Source organism: Lissotriton helveticus, chromosome 8 (genome assembly GCF_964261635.1).
Source record: "Lissotriton helveticus chromosome 8, aLisHel1.1, whole genome shotgun sequence".
Classification (NCBI taxonomy): Eukaryota; Metazoa; Chordata; class Amphibia; order Caudata; family Salamandridae; genus Lissotriton; species Lissotriton helveticus.
The window spans coordinates 355,532,833-355,556,202 of NC_136069.1; the positions used below are offsets into that span (position 1 = coordinate 355,532,833).

Here is a 23,370-nt window from a genome sequence, read left to right on the forward strand (position 1 = left end):
TGGTTGTTAATTTAGAGAGAGAACAGCTAGGCTGTGGGTCTGATTAGCAGGCCCACAGTCAGGGAAAGTCGTAAACCAGTGAAGCAAAAAGCAAAAATCTGGGGTGACCATAGGATTGCAGACCCCACTCTCCTACAACGCACTCATCAACAGCAGACTCAACTATAGCAATGCACTGTAGCACAAGTTACTTACCTTCCGTAACGATATATCTGTAAGAAACATTAGTAGTAATATAGATTCCTCACCGTAGAATTACCCCCAGGCGTCAGACTGAATCCAGAAAGTATTTCGCGTGCAATACCCCTGCGTGTCGGTAGGCGTCGTCGTGTGGCTCCGCATGCGTCGTTGGCGCCGTGATGACGTGGAAGCTACTTAGACGCGCCCATGCGCGCTGACGTCAGTTCTGTACACGTCTTTCCGTGCCAGGAACGCAGAGCCATGCAAGAAACGGACCACTGGTGTAATGAAACTACGGCCCTGAAAGGGATGACCTTAACCCTAGAAATCAGTTCGCAGAACGAGGAGGATGGGGGGGCGGTTAGGAATCTATCACTACTAATGTTTCTTACAGATATATTGTTATCAAAGGTAAGTAACTTGTGCATCTGAAATAAATACGTATTGATAGATTCCTTACCTTAGAATAGATAACCCTGCAATACCAACCCCAGTGGTGGGTCTGCGAACCAAGATCACACCAGAAAGTCCTGCAGAATAGAATGGCCAAAGAAGCCGTCTCTCCGGACTTGGCTGTCCAGACAGTAGTGCTTGGTAAACGTGTGAAACAAGGCCCACGTAGCTGCCTGACAGATGTCATGCAAGGGAACTCCCCGTCCCCGAGCAGTAGTGGCTGCCGTCGCCCTGGTAGAGTGGGCGCACTACCCCACCGGAGGCTCCTATTTAGCCAGGGAGTAAGAAGCCTTTATGCACAGAATGACCGACCAAGAGACGGTCTGCTTGTGCACAGACTGACCTTTCTTGGCGCCCACTTAGCCAACAAAGAACTGGTCATCCAGCCGGAACTGTTGTGTGCGGTCCAGATAGAAAGAGAGCACACGTTTTGGGTCCAGACGGTGGAGCCTCTCTTCCTCTTTTGAGAGATGCGGAGACGGAAAGAAGGTGGGAAAAATGATGGTTTTCCCGATGTGAAAGGCAGTGGCCACCTTTAGCAGAAAAAAAGGACGAGTCCTTAGAACAACTTTGTCCGGGTGGACAGAGAGAAATGGAGGTTCAGAAGAGCGAGCCTGGAGCTCACTCACCCTTCTGGCAGAGGTGTTAAGAGTGAGCAGACGAAGAGGGCAATTGTGAAGTGGCTCAAAGGGAGCACACATCAGAAAAGAAGGAACTAGATACAAGTCCTACTGAGGCATCACAAAAAGAACAGGAGGAAACATGTCCGTGATGCCTTTCAAGAATCTATTTACAACAGGGGACTTGAAAAGGGAAGGCTGATCTGGAAGCCTTAAAAAGGTGCAAATGGCAGAGAGATAGCCCTTGATAGTGCCCAGAGCACAGCCCTTCTGAGCCAAAGAGAGAAGAAAAAGAAGAACCTCTGAAAGAGGGGCAGAAAGGGGATCCACAGCCTTTGCTGTGCACCATGCCACAAACGTATTTCACCTGCAGGCATATACCGTCTTAGTGGAAGGACGCCTGGCTGCCAAGATAACATTACAGACTTCGGGAGGCAGGTCGAAAGACGTCAACTGCCACCGCTCAATCTCCACGCAAGGAGGTGGAGACTGGACAGGTTCGGGTGGAAGACCGTCCCCTGCTGCTGCGACAGAAGATCCTCCTGAAGAGGCAGACGGATCGGGGGATCGATGCTCATAATGAGTAGCTCGGGATACCATACTCTTCTAGCCCAGTCCAGAGCCACAAGGATGACTTGGGCCCGGTCGTGCCTGATCTTCTTCAGCACTCTGGGCAGAAGTGGTATAGGCGGAAAGGCGTACAACAGACCGCAACTCCACTTGCGACGAAAAGCGGCACCGAGCGAGTTCGGCCTTAGAAATTCCAACGCACAGAAATGATGACGTTGGGCGTTCTCTTCGATGGCGAATAGATCTAACCAAGGCTCTCCCCAACGCTGAAAGAGACCTTGCGCCATGTCCGAGTTCAGACGCCATTCGTGATCCATCATGCCCCGGTGGCTGAGTTCGTCCGCCCTGGCGTTCAGAGAACCTGCCAGGTGTTGAACCACCAGGGACATGCTCTGATGTTCCAGCCAAGCACAGAGGCGCAGAGCCTCTTGGCAAAGGGTCCACAACCCCACCCCGCCCTGTTTGTTGCAGTACCACATGGCTGTGGTGTTGTCGGTGGACACCTGCACTACTTTCCCCATTTGAGAAGGAAGAAATGCCTTCATTGAAACTCGGAACGCCCGAAGTTCCAGCAGGTTGATGTGGAGCTTGGACTCCGCCGGAGACCAGAGGCCTCTGATCTCCGCCTCTCACATGTGGCCTTCCCATCCCAGAAGGGACGCGTCCGTCACAACTGTATGTTCCGGTTGGGGAAGGGAGAGGGATCTGCCATCGACCCAATCGCGATTTATGACGCACCACTGAAATTGCCGTGCAGTGCCCTCAGAGATCTGGACGCGATCCGACAGGTTGCCCTGGTGCTGTGCCCACTGGAACTTCAGGTCCCACTGCAGAGCCCCATATGTCATCTGGCATGATCCACCAGCAGGATGCAGGAGGCCATCAGACCCAGTAGTCGAAGGGTCATCCTAACCGAAACCCGGGACAGAGGCTGAAAGATCGGAATCATAGCCTTAATGTCCCAGACTCACTGTTTGGGAGGATAAACCCGAAACTGCGCCGAGTCCAGAACCTCTCCGATGAAAAGGAGCTACTCAGGTGTGAATCAAGGAATCAGGTGTGACTTTGGCACGTTGATGGAGAACCCCAGCAAATGCAGGAGGTCGGCCATAGTCTGGAGGTGGGAGACAACTGCCTGGGGCGAGCCCGCCTTCAACAGCCAGTCGTCGAGATTGGGGAAGACTGAAACCCCTGATCTGCGCAGAGGAGCTGCGACCACCACCATCACTTTCGTGAGCACCCGAGGGGCACTGGTAAGGGGAGCACGGTGAACTGAAAGTGCTCGTGACCTACCGTGAATCGCAGGTAGTGCCTGTAGGCAGGCAGGACGGGAATATGGAAATAGGCATCCTGCAAGTCCAACGTCACCATCCAGTCTTTCGGGTCTAGGGAAGACAAGACCTGAGCAAGTGTGATCATCTTGAACTTCTCCTTTCGGAGGAAGCGATTGGCGTCACGAAGGTTTAAGATAGGACGCAGGCCCTTGTCCTTCTTTGCAACGAGAAAGTTGTGGGAATAACAACCACAACTGACTTTTGGGGTCGGAACGCGCTAGATGCGGGAGAAGCGCCAAGTGATACCCTGACATGTGGACAGTACTGAGGGTGCATGGCTGGAAGGGTTGTCTCGAAGGGGAGGGAGTAGCCCCTTCGACAATTTGCAGCAGCCACTTGTCTGAAGTGATGTTGCGCCAGTGGTGGAGATGATGTGTATTGATCCACCCACTGGCGTCTGATGGGCCTAAAAGATCGTACTAGGAAGGCTTTGAAGCGGGTGCTGCGGGGGTGGAGGTGGACTGACCCGCCAGCTGGCCCCCTGACGCGCAATGGTACTGTTGATGAAAAGTTTTCGAGATCCAGTCTGACGCCTGGGGGTAATTCTAGGGTAAGGAATCTATAACTAACCTATACTTTTTTACAGAAACATCGTTACCAGAGGTAAGTAATTTTTTCATCTAAAAGAAACAGTTAGTTATAGATTCCCTACCTTAGAATAGATACTCCAGCAATACCAACCCCGTAGGTGGGTCTGCAAATCAAGTTCACACTAGAAAGTCCTGGAGAACAGAACGGCCAAAGAAGCCATCTCTCCAGACTTGGCTGTCCAGGCAGTAGTGTTTTGTGAACATGTGCAATGCTGCCCATGTAGCTGCCTGACAGGTGTCATTGAGGGGGGACGCCACATCCCAAAGCAGTGGTAGGTGTTGTCGCCCTGGTGGAATAGGCGCGTAGCCTCACTGGAGGCTCCTTCTTTGCCAAGGAATAGCAAGCTTTAATGCACATAACGACCCATCGAGGGATGGTCAGTTTGTGCACAACCTAACCTTTTTTAGCACCCACGTAGCCAACAAAGAGCTGGTCATTCACCTGGAATTGCTTTGTGCAATCCAAATAAAATGAAAGCGCACGTCTTGGATTCAGAAGGTGGAGCCTCTCTTCTTCTTTGGAAGGAGGCGGGAAGAAGGTGGGCAAAGTGATGGTCTGTCCAATGTGGAAAGAAGTAACAACTTTGGGAAGGAAGGATGGATGAGTTCGTAAGACAACCATGTCCAGATGAACAGCCAGAAAAGGAGGTTTAGAAGAAAGTTCTTGGAGCTCACTCACACTGCGCACAGAGGTGATGGCCACCAGAAAGGCAGTTTGTAAAGTCAGAAGCGTTCGAGGACAGTTATGTAGCGGCTCAAAGGGAGCGCACATAAGATATGTAAAAACCAAATTCAAGTCCCACTGGGGCATTACGAAGGGAACAGGAGGAAAAAGAGGAGTAATGCCCTCAAGGAAGCGATTTACAACAGGGGACTTGGAAAGAGAAGGCTGATCAGGAAGCCTGAGAAAGGCTGAAAGGCCGAGAGGTAGCCCTTTAGAGTGCCGAGGGCAGAGCCCTGCTGGGCCAAAGAAACGAGGAACAAGAGAACCTCAGAAAGAGAGGCAGAAAGGGGATCCACAGCCTTTGCTGCGCACCATGCGACAAATGTGTTCCATCTACAGGCGTATACCGTCTTAGAGGAGGGACGCCTGGCTGCCAAGATAATATCACAGCCTTCGGGAGGCAGATCAAACAACGTCAACTGCCACCGCTTAATCTCCATGCAAGGAGGTGGAGGCTGGACAGGTTCGGGTGGAGGACCGTCCCCTGCTGATGTCACAGAAGATCCTCCGAAGAGGTAGTCTGATCGGGGATCGATGGCCATATGTAGCAGCTCGTGATACCAGACTCTTCATGCCTAATCCGGAGCCACAAAAATGACTTGGGCCTGGTCGCGCCTGATCTTCTTCAGCACTCTGGGCAGAAGTGGTATAGGCGGAAGAGCATATAGAAGACGGCAACTCCACTCGCGATAAAAATTGTCGCCTAGCGAGTGCCACCTTGGAAATTCCAATGTGCAGAATTGCTGACATTGTGCATTCTCTTCGTGGCGAATAGATCTAACCAAGGATCTCCCCACTTTTGAAAGAGACCTTGCACCACATCCGAGTGAAGACGCCATTTGTGATCCATCATGCACCTGCGTTTGTCCACCCTTGCGTTCAGGGAACCTGCCAGGTGTTGAACCACCAGTGATACACCCTGATGTTCCAGCGGTGTTTAGAGGCGGAGGGCCTCTTCACGTAAGGTCTGCGACCCCACCCCACCTTGTTTGTTGCAGTACCACATGGTGGTGGTTTTGTCCGTGAACCCCTACACTACTCTTTCCCGGACAGAGGGAAGGAATGCTTTGAGTGCAAGACGAATCACCCGAAGCTCCAGAAGGTTAATGTGGAGCCCGCCAGAGGCCTCTGATCTCCGCCTTCCTATCCCAGAAGTGATGCGTCGGTCACCACTGTGAACTCTGGTTGGGGAAGGCAGAGGGATCTGCCGTCGACCCCATCCTGGTTTGTTAGCCACCACTGCAATTGGTGTGCAGTGCCCTCTGAGATCTGGACGCAATCGGACAGGTTTCCCTGATGTTGTACCCACTGGAAATTAAGGTCCCACTGCGGAGCCTGCATTTGCCATTTGGTATGGTCCACCTGCAGGAGGCCATCAGGTCCAGTAGCCGGAGGGTCATCCTGACCCAGGACAGAGGCTGAAAGATCGGAATCATTGCCCGAATATCCCGGACGCGCTGTTCGGGAGGATAGACCCGAACCTGCGTCGTGTCCAGAACCACTCCAATGAAGAGGAGCTTCTGAGAGGGAGTCAGGTGTGACTTTGGCACGTTGATGGACAACTCCAGCGAATGCAGGAGGTCAGCAGTAGTCTAGAGGTGGGAGACGACAGCCTGGGGCGAGCCCGCCTTCAACAGCCAGTCCTAGAGATTGGGGAAGACTGGAACCCGTGATCTGCGCAGATGAGCTGTAACCACCGCCATCACTTTCGTGAACACCCGAAGGGCACTGGTAAGGCCAAAGGGGAGCACGGTAAACTGAAAGTGCTTGTGGCCTACCGTGAATCGTAGGTAAAGCGGGTGGACCGGCAGGACGGGGATGTGAAAGTAAGCATCCTGCAAGTCCAACGCTACCATCCAGTCTCCATGGTCGAGGACAGGCAGGAGCTGAGCTAGCATCAACATTTTGAACTTCTCCTTCCGGAAGAAGCGCCAAAGGCGCACCTAAGACAAGCCCGTCTGCGCCCGTCCGCGACCGACTGGGGCCTGGGGCATGTCACTCTGCCCAAATCATTACTTACACTTCCTCCCAACTCCGTACTCTTCATGGCCCGTGGCCTTTGCCCGCCTCTACTCGTTCCATCATATCTTTACATGACCTGACCCCTATTTCCTCCCCTTCCCTTCCTTCCGCTCCCCCCACTCCCCTCCAGTTCTCCAGAGGGGAAATCAGCCCAGGCGCTCCTAGGACCCTCTCGGCCTACTACCTTAATACCCGGTCAGCAGTGGCCCATTCTCATGAACTGTCGGTGCTGTTGGATTTCTACGCACTTGATCTTCTCTTTTTAACCGAGACTTGGTTTACTGACGACTCTCTCCCTACTCTTCTGGCCACTCTTCCTGCTCCATATTATGCTTTACGAGCAGACCGTTCTACCGGTAGGACCGGGGGCGGCGTGGCGGTCATTACCCGGACCGATCTCCCCTTCCAACTTTTATCCCTGCCAGATATCGCTACTACAGAGTACCTTGCCATCCGTACCACATCGACCACTCCCCCTCTCACCTGTTTCCTCACATACCGGCCTCCCCAGTCACCTTTACTTTTTCTTTCCGATTTTCAAGAGATACTCGCTACACTTACGGTTAATAATTCTTCCATCCTACTATTGGGAGACTTTAACTTCTGGCCCTCAGACCCTGCGGAATGTTCATCTTCTAAACAGTTTTCAGACATGCTTCAATCTCTTAATTTTGTATCACATGTTCATTCTCCCACTCATGTCAAAGGACACATCTTAGATCAGATCTGGTCCCTGAATTGTCCGGTAGGCTCCCTGTCCATCTTACCCTGCACCTGGTCTGACCATCACTTGATCTCGTTCACCCTTCCCATTAATTCTCCTGTTAGACCTCCGCTCCCAAAGAATGTTTGGGTCCGCTCATGGAGCCGAGTGGATCCGGAGAATTTATCTGAACGGTTAATTTCCTCCTATCCTACCCTACAAGGCCTTCCCACTCTTTCTCAGGCCTCGGCTATTAATCGCTGGCTCCTCTCAGGCTGTGATTCCATCGCCCGCTGAAGCGGGTAACATCAAAGCGAGAGAAGGATGCCAACTTGTGGTTCACTAATGATCTTAAGACCACCAAACTGGCGGTGCGCCGAGCAGAGCGTGCGTGGAGGAGGAAATATTGCCCCATACTCAAATCTGAGTTTACCACTCTTTTGGCCCAATATAAAAAGGCCATTCTGGAGGCTAAAACAGCTTATTTCTCCTCTAAAATCCTCACAGCTGAGAATCGGCCGCGGGAAATCTTCTCGATAGTCCATAGCTTGGCTTTCTCTGACAGGACATCTCTTAAGCCCTCCCCCTCCCAGGACCTTTGTTATTCCCTAAACAATTTTTTTATCAAGAAGATTGCAATTATTAAAGCCAACATCCCCCCACGTTCCCCGACTTTTTTTGACCCTCAGCGCCCACCATCTAAGGGACAACTCGATGCCCTTCCCCTCCTTACTAAAGAATCTTTGACCTCGATTATCCCCCTGGTCAAATCTGGGTCCCCATTGGATGTTTGCCCTGCGCACATTCTTCGTCATATTTACACAACCTGTCCAGATCCCCCCCTCCACTTCCTTAACAGCTCTCTTTCCCAGGGAGTTGTACCCAACTCACTGAAGACAGCTGTCATTGTCCCCATTCTAAAGAAGCCTGGCGCAGACCCCTCGGTCCCTGCCAATTATCGCCCCATCTCTCTCCTACCATTCCTGGCTAAGGTGCTCGAACGCCATGTCACCAAGTCTTTGAGCACCTTTATTGAGGAACATGGGGCTTTGGCTTCCCACCAGGCCGGCTTCCGCCCGCACACTCTACGGAGTCCGTAGTTCTCTCTGTCCTTGACAACCTCAGGGAGGGAATGGATACCAACCAGCCCCAGGCCTTGGTTCTCCTCGATCTCTCAGCCGCCTTTTACACGGTTGACCATACCATCTTACTTTCCCGTGTCGGGGCGGCGGGGATCGGGGGCACCGCCCTGCTGTGGCTGTCCTCCTTCCTGAGGGACCGCACCCAGGCTGTTCGCCTGGGTGATTTTTCCGCGGACTTCCGGATAGTTCAGTGCGGGGTCCCCCAAGGCTCCTCCCTCTCACCTCTTTTATTTAACCTCTACATCGCCCCCCTTATTTTTTCGTTACAGCAGATGGAGGTCAACGTGTACAACTATGCGGATGACCTCCAACTTGTTTTCAATCTGTCTTCTTCCTCTGCTTCCATTTCAAACTTTCAGTCTATTATGATTTTTATCCGGGACTGGATGAGTCACAACCACCTGAAGCTCAACCCGGATAAAACTGAGTTGGTGTTGACAGGTGGTTGCTCCAGTCCCTGGTCTTCTCTTTTCTGGCCCCCTTCCTTAGGCTCCCCTCCGACCCCTTCTACCTCGGTAAAAACCCTAGGTATTAAACTGAACTCCCAGCTCACTCTCCACTCCCAGGTTAGTTCTGTGGTCTCCTCTTGCTTTCTGTCACTACGCACCATCCGCAAGGTATCCCGTTTTTTCTCTTTTGATGCCTTAAAACTGATCATCTTGGCGATGGTCATCTCCCGCCTGGACTATGGTAACGCCCTGTATGCAGGTATTCCTGCATACTGCCTAAAGCGCTTACAACTGATCCAGAACCAGGCGGCACGGCTGGTGTTCAAACTCCCGAAATCTCACCATGTTACACCCCTTCTTAAATCCCTGCACTGGCTCCCTATCCGTGAACGCGTCCAGTTCAAGCTAGCTTCCATCACCTTCCAAGCTCGACTGGGCGCGGCTCCGGCCTTCATCACATCAGAGATCGTTCCCTATGTTCCTACCAGGGATTTACGATCATCCACACAATCCTTGTTATCAACCTCCCGTTTTCGGAGGAAGAAATGGGGAGGATCGAAGTTCGCGACCCTTGCCCCAGTTATGTGGAATTCCCTGCCTCTAGAGCTTAGATCTCTGACCCATTACCCTCAATTCCGCAAGAAACTTAAAGCCCATTTATTCGCTCAATCTTTTTAACTAGGTTGGTCCCTGTTCTGTTCCAGTTCTCCTTTAGTTATTTTCTGTTTTCCCCCCTAGGGATTTGTTTGTTGCAGCGCCATGAAACCGCTGGTGAAAGTGCGCTTTTATAAATATTTTAAACTCAAACTCAAACTCTTAAAGTTCCTGAGATCCAAGATAGGACGCAGGCTCTTGTCCTGCTAGGGCACCAGAAAGTAGTGGGTATAGAAACCACGACCTACTTCTGGGACAGGAACTCGCTCGATGGCACCCTTGGTCAAAAGTGCCAAAACTTCCTGTTGGAGAAGGGCCAGATGATCCTCCGACATGCGACGGTACTGAGGTGGCATGGATGGAGGGGTAGTCTTGAAGGAAAGGGAGTAGCCCCTTCGGACTATTTACAAAACCCACCTGTCCGACATGATGGTGCACCAGTGGGGGAGGTGATGGCGAACCCTGCCGCCCATTGGCAATTGGTGGCCCTGAAAGATCGGACTAGGAGGGTTTGGAGGCTGCGGCAGAGGGGGCTGGTGGACTGGCCTGCCTGCTGGCCCCCAGAACCACTGCGTTGTTTCCCAAGTCCCCGGCCGCGCATCACTTCCAGAGCCACCAAAGGGGCAAAAGCAGACTGCGCAGAGCGGGTGGTAGAGATGCTCAAGGACCTGGCCATAGCCCGAGAGTCCTTAAAGCGCACCAGCGTGTTGTCTGCTCTATCGCTGAATAGACGACGGCCATCAAAGGTCATGGCCATAAGAGTGGGGGAGTGTGGCTCACTGATTAGAGCGGCAGACCCTGATGCAGAGGTCTGGCCCGGGACCAGGGTTCAATTCCCGACGCGGCAGGGTACTGAGCCCAAAATGTCCACGGACTCGATAATTCTCGCCTCGGTGCCTATTCTAATCATGGGGTCCTACGCTGCAACTCTGGGCAATAGTTGCTTAATCTCCACTACGGCGGCCCACCCGCGGCGGGATGCCTGGCTTTCACCCTGGGGATACCCAGTAGGGGTTATCTCACAGGGAAAAGCCAGGACGGGTTCCCAAAGCAAGCGCCTTGATGCCTTCGGGTGATACGTGCGCTATATAAATCGCAATACATACATACATACACGTCGGTCGACGGACGGGGAGAAGACTAAGAGGGACGATGCTTCTTCGACTTCTTGTGCTTCGACTTACCTGACCCGAGTGCGAAGACTTGGAAGAAGAATGATTATGATGGCTCCGCGACCGGTCCCTCGACCTCCCACAAGACCGGGACCTCGATCGGCACGGAGCCGACTGCTGGGCCTCAAGAAGCTTTCTGGACCGCTCCCACAAAGACTACGGATTCATGGTACGGCAGTCAGAACACAACTTTTGGTCGTGGTCGCGCTACAGGCAGAACAGGAACCGCAAACTTTGAAGCCGGGTATCCCTGACGTGCACCAGTCAATCAATCAATCAATCAATCAGAGTACTTGTAAGGCACGCTACTTACCCATGAGGGTCTCAAGGCGCTGAGGGGAGGAGGCGCCGCTACTGCTCGAAGAGCCAGGTCTTGAAGAGTCTTCTGAAGGCGAGTAGGTCTTGGGTCTGCCGTAGGTGGGTAGGGAGGGTGTTCCAGGTCTTGGCGGTGAGGTAGGAGAAGGATCTGCCGCCGGAGGTTGTTCGTTGGATGCGGGGAACAGCGGCGAGGGCTTGTCTGGCGGAGCTGAGCTGGCGGGTGGGGGTGTAGAAGCTGAGTCTGCTGTTCAGGTAGTCTGGTCCGGCGTTGTGGAGTGCTTTGTGTGCGTGGGTGATGAGCTTGAAGGTGATCCTCTTGTCGACGGGGAGCCAGTGTAGGTCTCTCAGGTGGGGGGTGATGTGGCTGCGGCGGGGGACGTTGACGCTCAGTCGGGCGGAGGCGTTTTGGATGTATTGTAGTCGTCGTAGGTGTTTGGCTGGGATTCCTGCGAAGAGTGTTTTGCCGTAGTCCAGTCTGCTGCTGACGAGGGCCTGTGTCACCGTTCTTCTTGTTTCGGTCAGGATCCACTTGTAGATCCTGCAGAGCATGCCGAGGGTGTTGTAGCAGGAGGAGGAGACAGCGTTGACCTGTTTAGACATGGAGAGGGAGGAGTTGATGATGAATCCTAGGTTGCGTGCATGGTCGGTGGGTGTCTGTGCTGTTCCCAGTGTGGTTGGCCACCAGGAGTCGTCCCAGGTTGAGGGGGTGGGTCCGAGTATGAGTACCTCCGTCTTGTCCGAGTTCAGCTTCAGACGGCTGTTCCTCATCCAGTCGGCGATGGCCTTTATTCCCTCGTTGAGGTTGGTTTTGGCGGTGTGCGGGTCCTTGGCGTGGGAGAGGATGAGCTGGGTGTCGTTAGCGTAGGAGATGATATTGAGGTCATGTGAACAGCATCGGGCTGAGGGATGAGCCCTGGGGGACGACGCAGATGATGTCGGTGGCCTCGGATCGGAAGGGCGGACACTCTGGGTTCTGCCGGAGAGGAAGGACGTGGTCCAGTCAAGGGCCTTCTCTAGGATTCCGGCTTCTAGGAGGCGTGTCTTTAGCGTGCGATGGCAGACCCTGTCGAAGGCGGCTGACAGGTCCAGGAGGATGAGGGCTGATGTTTTGCCGTTGTCTAGTTGGCGCCTGATGCCGTCTGTGGCGGCGATGAGGGCTGTCTCGGTGCTGTGGTTTCGTCTGAACCCGGCCTGGGACGGGTCCAACATGTTGTCTTACAGGTGGCGGGCAAGTTACAAGTTGACGATTTTCTCGATGACCTTCGCCGGGAACGGGAGCAGGGAGATGGGCCGGAAGTTATTGAGGTCCGCCTTGGGCTTCCTGAGGAGGGCGTGTTTCCAGCTTTCCAGGAATGTCGCTGTTTCGAAGGAGATGTTGATGACCTTCCGTAGTTGGGATGCGATGGCAGCATTTGCTTTGTTGAATATGTGGTGTGGGCACGGGTCTGACGGAGATACTGAGTGGATGGAGTTCATGACCTTGTGGGTCTCGTCGTCGTTGACGTTGGACCAGGAGGTCAGGCGGTTGGCGCTGGTGGTGTTCACAGGGGAGGTGGGGTCTGGAGTAGTCAGGGTGGTCATGGTGTTGAAGCTGTCATGGATGTCAGCGATCTTGCAGTGGAAGAAGATGGCCAGTGAGTTGCACAGTTCTTGTGAGGACGGTATGTCGTTGGCGCTGGGGTGGGAGAGTTCCTTTACGATGCTGAAAAGCTCTTTGCTGTTGTGTGCGTTGTTATCTAGGCGGTCTTTGAACGAAGATCTCTTGGCTAATTTGACGAGGTGGTGATGTCTGCGGGCGGCGCCCTTGTGGGCTGCGTGGTTGTCCAGAGTGCGTTCGTGGAGCCATATCTTCTCCAGTTTCCGGCATGCACGTTTGAAGGTCTTCAGCTCGTTGGTGAACCAGGTGGCTCTCTTGCTGGTGTGGTTGTTGGAGGGTTTCTTGAGTGGGGCGAGGGTGTTGACGCAGTCGTCGATCCACTGTCTGAGGTTGCGGGCTGCTGTGACTGGGTTGGTGTGGTCGGTGGGTGGGTGGGTTTGGGCGAGGGTGGTGATCAGCTGGTCTTCGGTGACTTTGCTCCTGCAGCGGCGATGTAGCTGTTGGGTGCGGTGGTGCGTGGTTGGTTTATTGAAGGTGAAATGGATGCAGCGGTGGTCGGTCCAGTGGAGTTCGGTGGTGTGGTCGAAGGGGACGTGGGTGCTTGTGAAGAAGACGGGGTCCAGCGCGTGGCCAGCGGCGTGGGTGGGTGCAGTGACGAGGTTGGCGAGGTGGTCGATCAGGGTGGCGGAGTTGGTGTTGTTGTTGTTCTCGAGGTGGAAATTCAGGTCCCCGAGGAGGATGTAGCTCGTGGAGGCGAGTGCGTGGGTGCTGGCGAGGTCGGCGATGGAGTCGCTGAATTGTGATCGGGGTCCCGGGGGTCTGTAGATGAGTGGTCCTCTGAGGGTGGTGTTGGGGTCGGTGTGGATCCAGAAGTGCAGCTGTTCAGCGGTGATGAGGGTGTCGTCTGCGTGGGTGGCGATCTTGAGGGTGGACTTGTGGATGATGGCTTTTCCTCCTCCGATTCCGTCGGCTCGATCCCTGCGGGTGATCTTGTAGCCGTCCGGGAGGGCTATGGCGATGTCGGGCGCCGAGGAGTCGTTCCACCAGGTCTCGGTCAGGAAGGCCACGTCTGGGACAGAGGTGTCGAGCAGATCCCAGAGCTCGACGGCGTGTTTGCGTGTGGAGCGGGTGTTGAGGAGTATGCAGCGGAGGTGATTGGGTCCAGTCCTTGGAGGTTTGGTGGCTCTGTCGCAGGTGAAGCTGCAGGTGTGGCAGGAGAAAGGTCCGTGAGTCCGTTTCGGAGCGGCTTGGAAGCAGGTGTGGTTTCGGCCGGCGTTGAGTGCATGGAGGGTGCTGGCGTTGTAGCGGAGTCTGGTGTTGTGGTGTTTGCGGGGTCCAGCTTGCCTTTGGCGCGCCAGCAGCGTGGCCACTGCGCGCGTCTGCTGCTCCATAAGAGGGGGAAAGGGAGGGAGGAGCAGCTGGGAGGCGGGAGCGGGGTGGCCAATGGGGAGCAGGGGTGCGGGGACGCGACGGGAAGGAGCGGGAAACAGCGGGAAAACAGGTGGGCGGCAAGGAGCAGGTACGAGGCAGCTGGCAGCCGTGTGGTGGCATGGGGAGCGACCTGCCTGTGAGCAGGGTCAGAGGTCGCTCCTACGCCACTGCGTGGCCTCCTTACGAGGGGGATAGGGAGGGAGGAGCAGCTGGGAGGCAGGAACGGGGTGGCCAATGGGTAAAAGGGGGCGGGGCCGCAGGGACGCAGCGGGGGGAAACGGTGGGAATACAGGCCGGGGGCAGGGAGCAGGTACGAGGCAGCTGGCGGCCGTGTGGTGGCGTGGGGAGCGACCTGCCTGCGAGCAGGGTCAGAGGTCGCTCATACGCTACTGCGCGGCCTCCTTAAGAGAGGGATAGGGAGGGAGGAGCAGCTAGGAAGCGGGAGCGGGGTGGCCAATGGGGAGCAGGGGGGCGGGGCTGCAGGGACGCAGCAGTGGGAAGCAGCGGGAAACGGTGGGAAAACAGGCGTGCGGCAGGGAGCAGGTACGAGGCAGCTGGCAGCCGTGTGGTGGCGTGGGGAGCGACCTGCCTGCAAGCAGGGTCAGAGGTCGCTCAGGAGTCGAAGACTCGAAAACAGTGTCGACAAAAGTTACTTGAGGTACCGCTCTCTATGAATCTGCGCTGGCTGGTGCGTAAAAATAAAGAACTGACATCAGGGTGCGAGGGTGGCGTCTAAGTAGCTACCGCGGCGTCATCCCAGCGACCAGGACGCGATCGACGAACGCCAAGCTGACCGACGCACCTTTCGACGCGCAGGGATACTGCTGATGAAAACTTTTCCGGATCCAGTCTGACGCCTGGGGGTAATTCTATGGTAAGGAATCTATAACTAACTGTTTCTTTCAGATCACCTCATTACGCTAGCTGCTATATATGGGCCCAATTTGTTTGACCCTGACTTCTTTGCCAAGATTTGACATCTAATCGCAGACAAAGGCACTCGGACAGTGCTTTTTGGGGGGGGGGGCGACTTTAATGTCCCACTGGATGACACACTTAACAGAGCTGGTAGTTCCCGTTACCAGCACCCTCAAATGGGCCAAACCCTCCACACACTGATATCTGACAATCACCTCTCTGACATCTGGCGATCTACACATCATGAGGCTTGTGAAGCCACCTGCCTTTCGACGCATCATAGGGCATGGTCTAGAATAGCCTACTGGTTAACAACCAGACGTACTACAGTGGGAATTGTCTGCCACTTACCTCACACCCTTTCTGACCACTCCCCAGTGCATTTAACTATTCAATTGCCCCTTCCTCTACCTCATGCTTTTTCCTGGCATCTACCTCCGGGCGCACTCCTCAATGCAGTGTTTAAGGAGGAGATCCGAACAGCCAAATCTGAGTATTTTGACCTGAACACCACTCAGTCGACTCACCTTCAGTACTATGGGACATGTTTAAAGCATTCATATGGGACATGTGCATCTCAAAACAGAATGGTATCCTCATAGACATCCGTGGCACGCTTGCTAGATTAGATGCTGGAATCTCAGCATTGGAATCAAACTTCAATCATACCACGAATCTGGTCACGATGGCTGGTATCCGGCACAAGTTGTCAGAGTACCAGGATGAAGCTTTACGTGAGAATCGTTATCTGGGTAAACAGTCCTATGCTCGCAGTTATACTGAAGGCGACCGCCTAGGCAGAACCTAGGCTCAAATGCTCCGTAAACCAAATGCATCGACCCACATTTCTGAGCTCTAGACTTTGAAAGACGGCACAAGCTCCTCTCCTACCAATTAACTTAATACAATGGCAACTTTTTTTAACTGTCTATACTCTACTGCTCAGATAGCGGACACCACCTGCCTCCAGGCATATCTATATTTGATACAACTGATCTGGCTATCAGATGCCCAGCAGAAATTTCTAGACTCACCCATTGCCATCAAAGAAATGTATCAGGCAATATCAAACCTTCTCCCCGATGAGGCCGAGGGGCTGCGTGCAACCTTCTACATGGAATATTCGCACCTTTAAGCCCCCAAACTTCTGACATCTGGCTGCCTCCCCCAATCCCTACGTGAGGCTGTGATAATCAGTCTCCTTAAACCTAATAAACCAGTGAACCAATGCAAATCATATCGCCCTTTCTCTTTAATAAACACCAACATTAAAATGTACGCTAAGGTGTCAGCAAACTGTCTGCAATTGCTATTGCCCATAATGGTGCGCCCTGACCAATCCGGCTTTATTCCCGGCAGATCAACCTCCCACAACTTGCGCACTCTTTGTGCTACTACCTTACCTGCTTCCATAGTTTTCTGCTGCCCTATTAGACGCTACAAAAGCGGTTAACATGCTTGAGTGGCATATCTCTTTCCATTGGTACGGAGGCTGGGACTCGGCACCAGATTCGTAGCGCAGATTCAGCTCCTATACACCCTGCCCACTGTACGAATTTGTCTTAATGGGCTTATCTCGGACCCATTCCCAGTCACGAGAGGCACTAGAGAGAGATGCCTGCTATCCCCTTTGGTATTCGCCATTGCGATGGAACACCTAGTGGCACGCCTTCGCCAACATCATGTGGCCAGAGGTCTGGGCTTCACATCTCGGTGCCTTGGTGTCTCTTTATAGGCTGACGATTTAACCCTCTTTATGAAGGGCCTCCAGGCCACGTTAGCACTATTAGTCCGTGAAGTCATAAGATTTGGCAGCCACTCGTGTGTCCAGGTGAACTGATCTAAATCTGTGCTTTTTCCTTTAACCAATACAACCACTACCTTTTCTACTGAATACTCACTGCAATGGGCATCCAGCTCAAATAAATATTTAGGCATCGAGACCAGTAGAGACCCGGAAGAGCTTAGGCAGACCAACTACGGCCGGGCCATGGACTGGTTAGAGTGCTGCATCCTGATTAGGTCTAGATTACCTTTAGCAATAGCAGGCCGCATCGCCAGCGCAAAAATGAATGTGTTACCCAGGTTTCTCTATTTTTCATCCAGGTCCTAATTCCCCATTCCACCAGTTTTTTCTAATGCTGGAGTCAAACCTGATATCACTGGTATGGGCGGGCCACCAACCCCGCGCATCTTACGAACTATTCACTCTACCACAATCACAAGGTGGGCTGGGAGGCCTAGATCTGCAGCTGTATGCACTGTGCACTCAGGCCCACTTTTTACATTACTCGAATCAGCCCACGCCATTCCAACATCATGTCGCAGTCAAATTAGACAGAGCCTCCCTGTGGCAGCTCTCCACGGCCCTTTTCCTGTTACACACTGCCTAGGGGCGTGATTGAAACAGTACAAATGTTATCCCCGAACTTGCGTCTCGGTCTTATTTATTTCAAGTTTCTCCACTGACTTTAACACACTCCAACACAGCTGTAGAGGATGGTACTTTCTCCTGACTCCGACTGCCAGCGCTGTCATGCACCTCACTCAGATTTGATGTATTTGGCATGGCACTGCCCAGCAGTCTCAGTGTTTTGGACCGAGGTCTTTCGTATGATAGCTACGATCATTGGTGTGACTATTCCCCTCTCACTGGTCTGTTGGGCTACGTGAAGAAGGTGCCACTTGAGTTCCGTAAGCTGGTCGCTCTGATACTCCTCCTTGCGCAGCACAGAATTACCATTCACTGGGGTAGGTCGCGGCCCTCTAAAATTAAAGATTGGATCAAGGACATAGTTTATTGCCATGAACAACTTTCGACTTATTGGAACTTGATGACTCCAAACGTTCATCCCCAAGATATCTGGGAGCCTTTCACCTCCGTTCTCCTTCGTACAGATACAACCCTAACTATGGGCAATGAGCACAACACTACCTCACAAGTTGCATCCAATGGCACACCCTGCCCTAATTCACTGTAAGATAAGTCTGTGATGTTGTCGCTAAGTCAGCATCTCCGTTCAGCTATCTGTACAAGGAGGAGTACAATGCTCTTGAAGGCTCTGGTAGACAATGGTGTGTGCCTGCCGCTTTCAGCCTTTATACTTGGATTCGTACCTGATGTGGCATCTTGCTGTTTAATCAATCAATCAGGTATTTGTGAAGTGCACTACTCAACCGTGAGGTTCTCAAGGCACATGGGGGGGGGGGGCTGTAGAGTTAAGCAGGTCCATCTCATCCGAAGAGCCAGGTCTTGAGGCTCTTCCTGAATGCTTGCAGTGTGGGGGTTCGTCTGCTGCTGAGGGGGAGTTTGTTCCAGGTCTTGGCCGTGATGTAGGAGAACATTTTTCCTCCCGCTCTGGCTCTGCAGATGCATGGGACTTCGGCCCGGGCACGGTCGGAAGAGCAGAGGTTTCTCTTGGGTGCGTAGAAGGAGATGTTTTCATTCAGGTTTTGGGGTCCCGTGTTGGGGAGGGATTTATAGGCATTAGTGAGCAGCTTGAAAGTCACTCTTTTCGACAGGAAGATGTGGAGGTCTCGTAGGTGCTGTGTGATGTGGTCTTGTTGTGGCATGCAGAGGACAAGTCAGGCTGCAGCATTCTGGACAGTCTGGAGTTTGAGGAGTAGAGGTTTGTTGATTCCAGGATAGAGGGAGTTCCTGTAGTCCAGTCTGCTGGTTATGAGTGTGTGGGTGACTGTCTTTCTAGATTCTTGGGGGATCCATTTGAAGGTCTTGCAGAAGATGCAGAGGGAATTGAAGCATGTGGCAGATACGGCGTTGACCTGTCGGTTCATGGTGAGGGAAGAGTTGAGTATGATGCCAAGGTAGCGGGCGTGGTCTGTAGGTGTGGGAGGGTTGCCGAGGGCAGTGGGCCACCAAGTGTTGTCCAATGCGGAGGGGGTGGGTCCGAGGACAAGCACTTCTGTTTTTTCCGAGTTGAGCTTCAGGCAGCTGCAGCTCATCCAGGATGCAACGTCTTTCATTCCCTCCTGGAAATTGTGTCTGGTGATGTCAGGTTCCTTAGTGAGGGAGATGATGAGCCGGGTGTCGTAAGCGTAGGATACTATGCTGAGTCCGTGTTTTCTTATGATGGTTGCGAGGGGGGCCATGTAGATGTTGAAGAGCGTGGGGCTGAATGAGGATCTTTGGGGTACTCCGCAGCTGATCTCTGTGGGTTCGGAGAGGAAGGGCGGTAGTCTGATTCTTTGAGTTCGGTCGGTGGGGAAGGAGCGGATCCAGTCTAGGACAGTTCTCTGTATGCCAATGTTGTGGAGTCTGGTGGTCAGTGTGCTGTGGGTGACGGTGTCAAAGGCAGCTGAGAGGTCTGGTAGGATGAGGGCAGCTGTGTGGATTTGGTTTAGGAGGGTGCGGATGTTGTCTGTGTGACTTTGGCGTGAAGGGGAGGAGAGAGATGGGTCTGTAGTTCTTGAGATCCTTCGGGTCTACGGAGGGCTTTTTGAGGAGGGGTTTGACTTCTGCACGTTTCCAGTCATCGGGGAACATGCCTGTTTCGAGGGTGCAGTTGATGGTGCGTCATAGTTTGGGCACTATAGCGGAGGTGGCTCTGTGGAAGATGTGCGGCTGGCAGGCGTCGGTGGGGGCTCCTGAGTGTATGCTCATCATGGTCTTAGCAGTGTCTTCTGTGGTGACAAGGGTTTAGGCGGTGATGGTAGGCTAGGTGGCGTTACCAGTGGTAGATGTAGTGTCAGTGCCTTGCTTCCATTAGAAGTTGTTGAAGAGAGTCCTGATGTTGTGATGGAAGTAAGATCTGAGTTTGTTGCAGAGGTCCTAGGAGGGAGGGATGTCAGAGGTTTCGCTGGGGGGGGGTTGGTGAATTCTTGTATGCTGCTGAAGAGTTCCTCAGAGTTGCGGAAGTTGGAGAAGATTCTGTCCTGGATTACGTTTTTATTTGTGGTTCTGATGAGTTGGTAGTGTTTTATCATGGCAGTCTTGTATGCGGTGGGTGCTTCTGGGGTTCTGCTGTTCCTCCAAGCTTTCTCGAGTCATCGGTAAATGCGCAGAATTATCCATTCAAAGTTGTGGAGCACTTCCTTCGGGTTCAATTTACTATGCTATACTGTCAATAACATACCATTTTTGTAATTGAATGTACATTGCAAATGCCTTTTGGTCATTGTTAACTGATTGTTTTTGCTAACGGTTGATAAAAAACTGTTAAAAAAAAAGCACTGTGCAATTTTATTTTCAGCAAGATTGTGTAATTTTTATCTGCCCACTTATGTTTAAAATAGATGGAAGGCATAGATTATGCCTTGCCGACTAAGCAATGTGAATTTTGAGATTTTACAAGCCATCTTTAAAAAGTAGAAAGAAAGAATGTCATTAGAAAGGCCTGTAAAATAAAATATTTTCTCTTGTTAAGTTTCAGAGGAACTTGTAGAGATTTTAGCATTCATCATTATCAAGTAAAGATTAAGATTTTTTTTAACCAATGATTATTGATTTTTATCTTAGCAGCTCAGAAGCAAATTACAAGCAAACTGATCTATGTTACATGTCCAGGTGCAAGAATCCCACTTTGGTAACGGCGCATTACTGACAGTATAACAAATTCAGGAGTAATAGGTCCAAAGTATGAACTGATATTCAAACTGAACTTTCAAGTCATGACAGTTACAACTCTGAACAAAATAACTGAAACAAGACAGAACAATACATCTGTCTGCCCTTCAAGTGTCCCTCCCCTAGGCGTGCACCCTCCTGTTCCTTGGGGCTGAGCTGTATGCTTACTGGAAGTCAATATCAAGGGAAGATACTGTTATAGAGAACAGATATGAAAACCTATCTGACAAGATCCAAATCCTCACGAACCAGAGGAGGCACAAGAAGTAGGTCACCATGTGCAATTGAATTTTTAAATAGAGTTTAATACATTTAACAGATATACTGTAACTTGGATCTAATTTATCACACTTCTAACATAAAAAAGTGTACACTATAAAAGGCATAGGAGGGAAGATGAAAGAATTGATACAGAAACATACCTTTTCACCAGCAAATTTTCCATATGGTCCTGAAAGTTTATCTCGAATATCATACACATATTCCTCAACAGCATTCTTTGCATCATTTCTATCCTTTTCTAATTTGTCCTGCATGATCATTTTGCCCTGTTGGGATAATATTGAAATCTCATGAAGTCAAACAATTTGCAATCTAGTGTTAATGTTGGGTTGTGTGGTGGATTTTGCGACTGAAATACAGTCCCAGACTTTAAGACTCTGAAAATATACATTTATTAAATGATGCTATTCATTTGTTGGTGTACAGTAGAAGAAATAAGTCACTTACCTGTATCTAGAGTTCTCTAGAGTCAGTGTCTTACACTGATGGTTTAATCATTCCCGGTCGATAAGGTGGGAGACTTATTGTAACATTTAAGTAGCAGTACAAGGGACTTGCACAGAAAAATAAAACATAAGCAGTGCCACTTTAGAAGCACAATCACCAAACTGGAAAAAATCAAAATTCCAGTCAATGAGGTGAGCTTGCACTGAATGCTACTCTACTCCGGAGTCTTAAATTACTCATATTTCTACAGCACTAATGCAAAACAATGAGGAGAACCCAGGCTCTTGGACCCTGCTCAGGGAGGAAGAGGTGTTGCAAGTCAATCTATGCAAAATACCAATACTGGAGAACTCTAGTTACATGTAAGGATAAGTTACTTACCTGTTATCCTAGCTCTCTTTCAGGGGTATCCTCATCAAAGTCATAAACACTGAATAGTCCCGCCCATGTGAAGGGACCCCCGAAATAATAAAAGTTATATATGAAAAACATATATATATATATACAGCTCAATATATATATATATATACATATAGCAGTTTTTCTCATACCAATACAGCCCCCATCTAGGAGGCCTAGGAGGTAAGCTCACGGATATGGGACTAAACGTTTACATGTAAAGATTCAACCGTATTGCACTGCTAGAAACATGGACCGACTCACCACCAGAACTTCCTGGCTATAATCGGAATTTCATCCCTCTTAGACAGAGCGCGACATTTGGTCACAAAAAGGGAGGCCTTGCCACATATAGTTCAATAAGAAGTATATTTGCAGTAGTGCCTCTGGCAGACAAACTAGATCCACCGAATGCAATGTAAGCACTACGAATCTCCATTTGGGAACAGGTTAAAAAGAGATCATTCTGATAAAGCTTTACTTACACCCCAGAGGAAAGAAGCGAGGCGCCCAACAGCTGAAAGAAGAGCTCACAAAATTATTAACCATGGCGAAAACAAACAGTCTGATCATCAGCGGCGACTTCAACCTGAACATGCTCAACAACCCAGTCACAGAAACCACCACAGATGAGGAACCATTTGCATGGGAATCAAATCCTCAAGATAACACGTCTGAAGGCAGAAGCACTAAAATTGCACAGCATCTTATAGCGACACTAGAAGAACTGGGCCTCCGAGAATTTAACGGAAGACTCCAATGGGACCGCCCCCAAGCAGCAATGTTCCACAGCACAATGACCAGTTCCACAATTGACTTCACCTTCCTCTCTAGTAACCTGTTCCAATCGGCAAGAGATTCACAGGGGACCCCCCAAGAGGCAACGTTCCACAGCACAATGACCAGTTCCACAATTTACTTCACCTTCCTCTCTAGTAACCTGTTCCAATCGGCAAGAGACTTTCACACCGGCTCACTAGATTTCAGTGATCACTTACCTCAAGAAGTCACGATAGAGGCCTTCACAATCCTAAACCCCTTACGAGCCAAGGGGCACAGTTCAGTCTAAGCCGCGAATGATAGGCGGATAAAATGCAGAACAGAAAATCTTTTCAGCACCTTCTGCTCCACGCTGAGCAAGCATTCAGCGAAGCTCAAAATGTAACAACAGACCTAATCGAGAGCTGGGAGGAGTTTGTAGAAAAATATGGGAACAGGAGGAGGAGCTTGCGGGCGCCCAAATGAGCGCGTAGGTTAGAGGCTCCCGAGCCCCCGCCGCTCCCGGGCAAATCCTGCTGCCCATCCTGACGCCGGACCGCAGGAATCGGTGGCGGAATCAGAGCGGCGCTATCACTTACCTATCTTCAAAAAGGGTAACAGAAACAACCCTAAAAACTATCGGCTAGTGGCCTTGCTTGACAACGAGACCAAATATTTCGCGGGCCTCTTACTTGATTAATTGACATTGTGGGCAGCAGAGGATTCAGCAATTCCATACACTCAAACAGGCTTCTGTAAAAGTGTGGGGACTACCACCAACATATTAGCTCTTTCACTATTAATCGATGCTGCTCTCGAAGCAAAGCAACCCCTATATCTGTGCTACATCGACTACAGTTCTGCATTCGACCACGTCAACAGAAACCTTCAGTGGGAAAAATGAAAAAAGCTGAACATCCCCCAGCTGCTTTTAAACCAACTATTTCTCCTGCACAGCAAGACATGAGTGTAAGTCAAACAAGGCTCTGGTGAATACCTAACAAGAAAGATCTCAACAAGCG

The 23,370-nt window shown here is 51.4% G+C and overlaps 1 protein-coding gene across 1 annotated transcript in view; it reads right to left on the reverse strand.

Annotated features, from left to right (window-relative positions):
• HSPH1 (heat shock protein family H (Hsp110) member 1) overlaps positions 1-23,370 on the reverse strand; it is a 735,818-nt gene that overhangs the window by 241,331 nt on the left and 471,117 nt on the right. Inside the window, exon 14 of the mRNA XM_078656001.1 lies at positions 20,884-21,009. Within this exon, the coding sequence (XP_078512127.1) occupies positions 20,884-21,009 (126 nt within the window). The remainder of the gene's footprint in view (positions 1-20,883; positions 21,010-23,370) is intronic.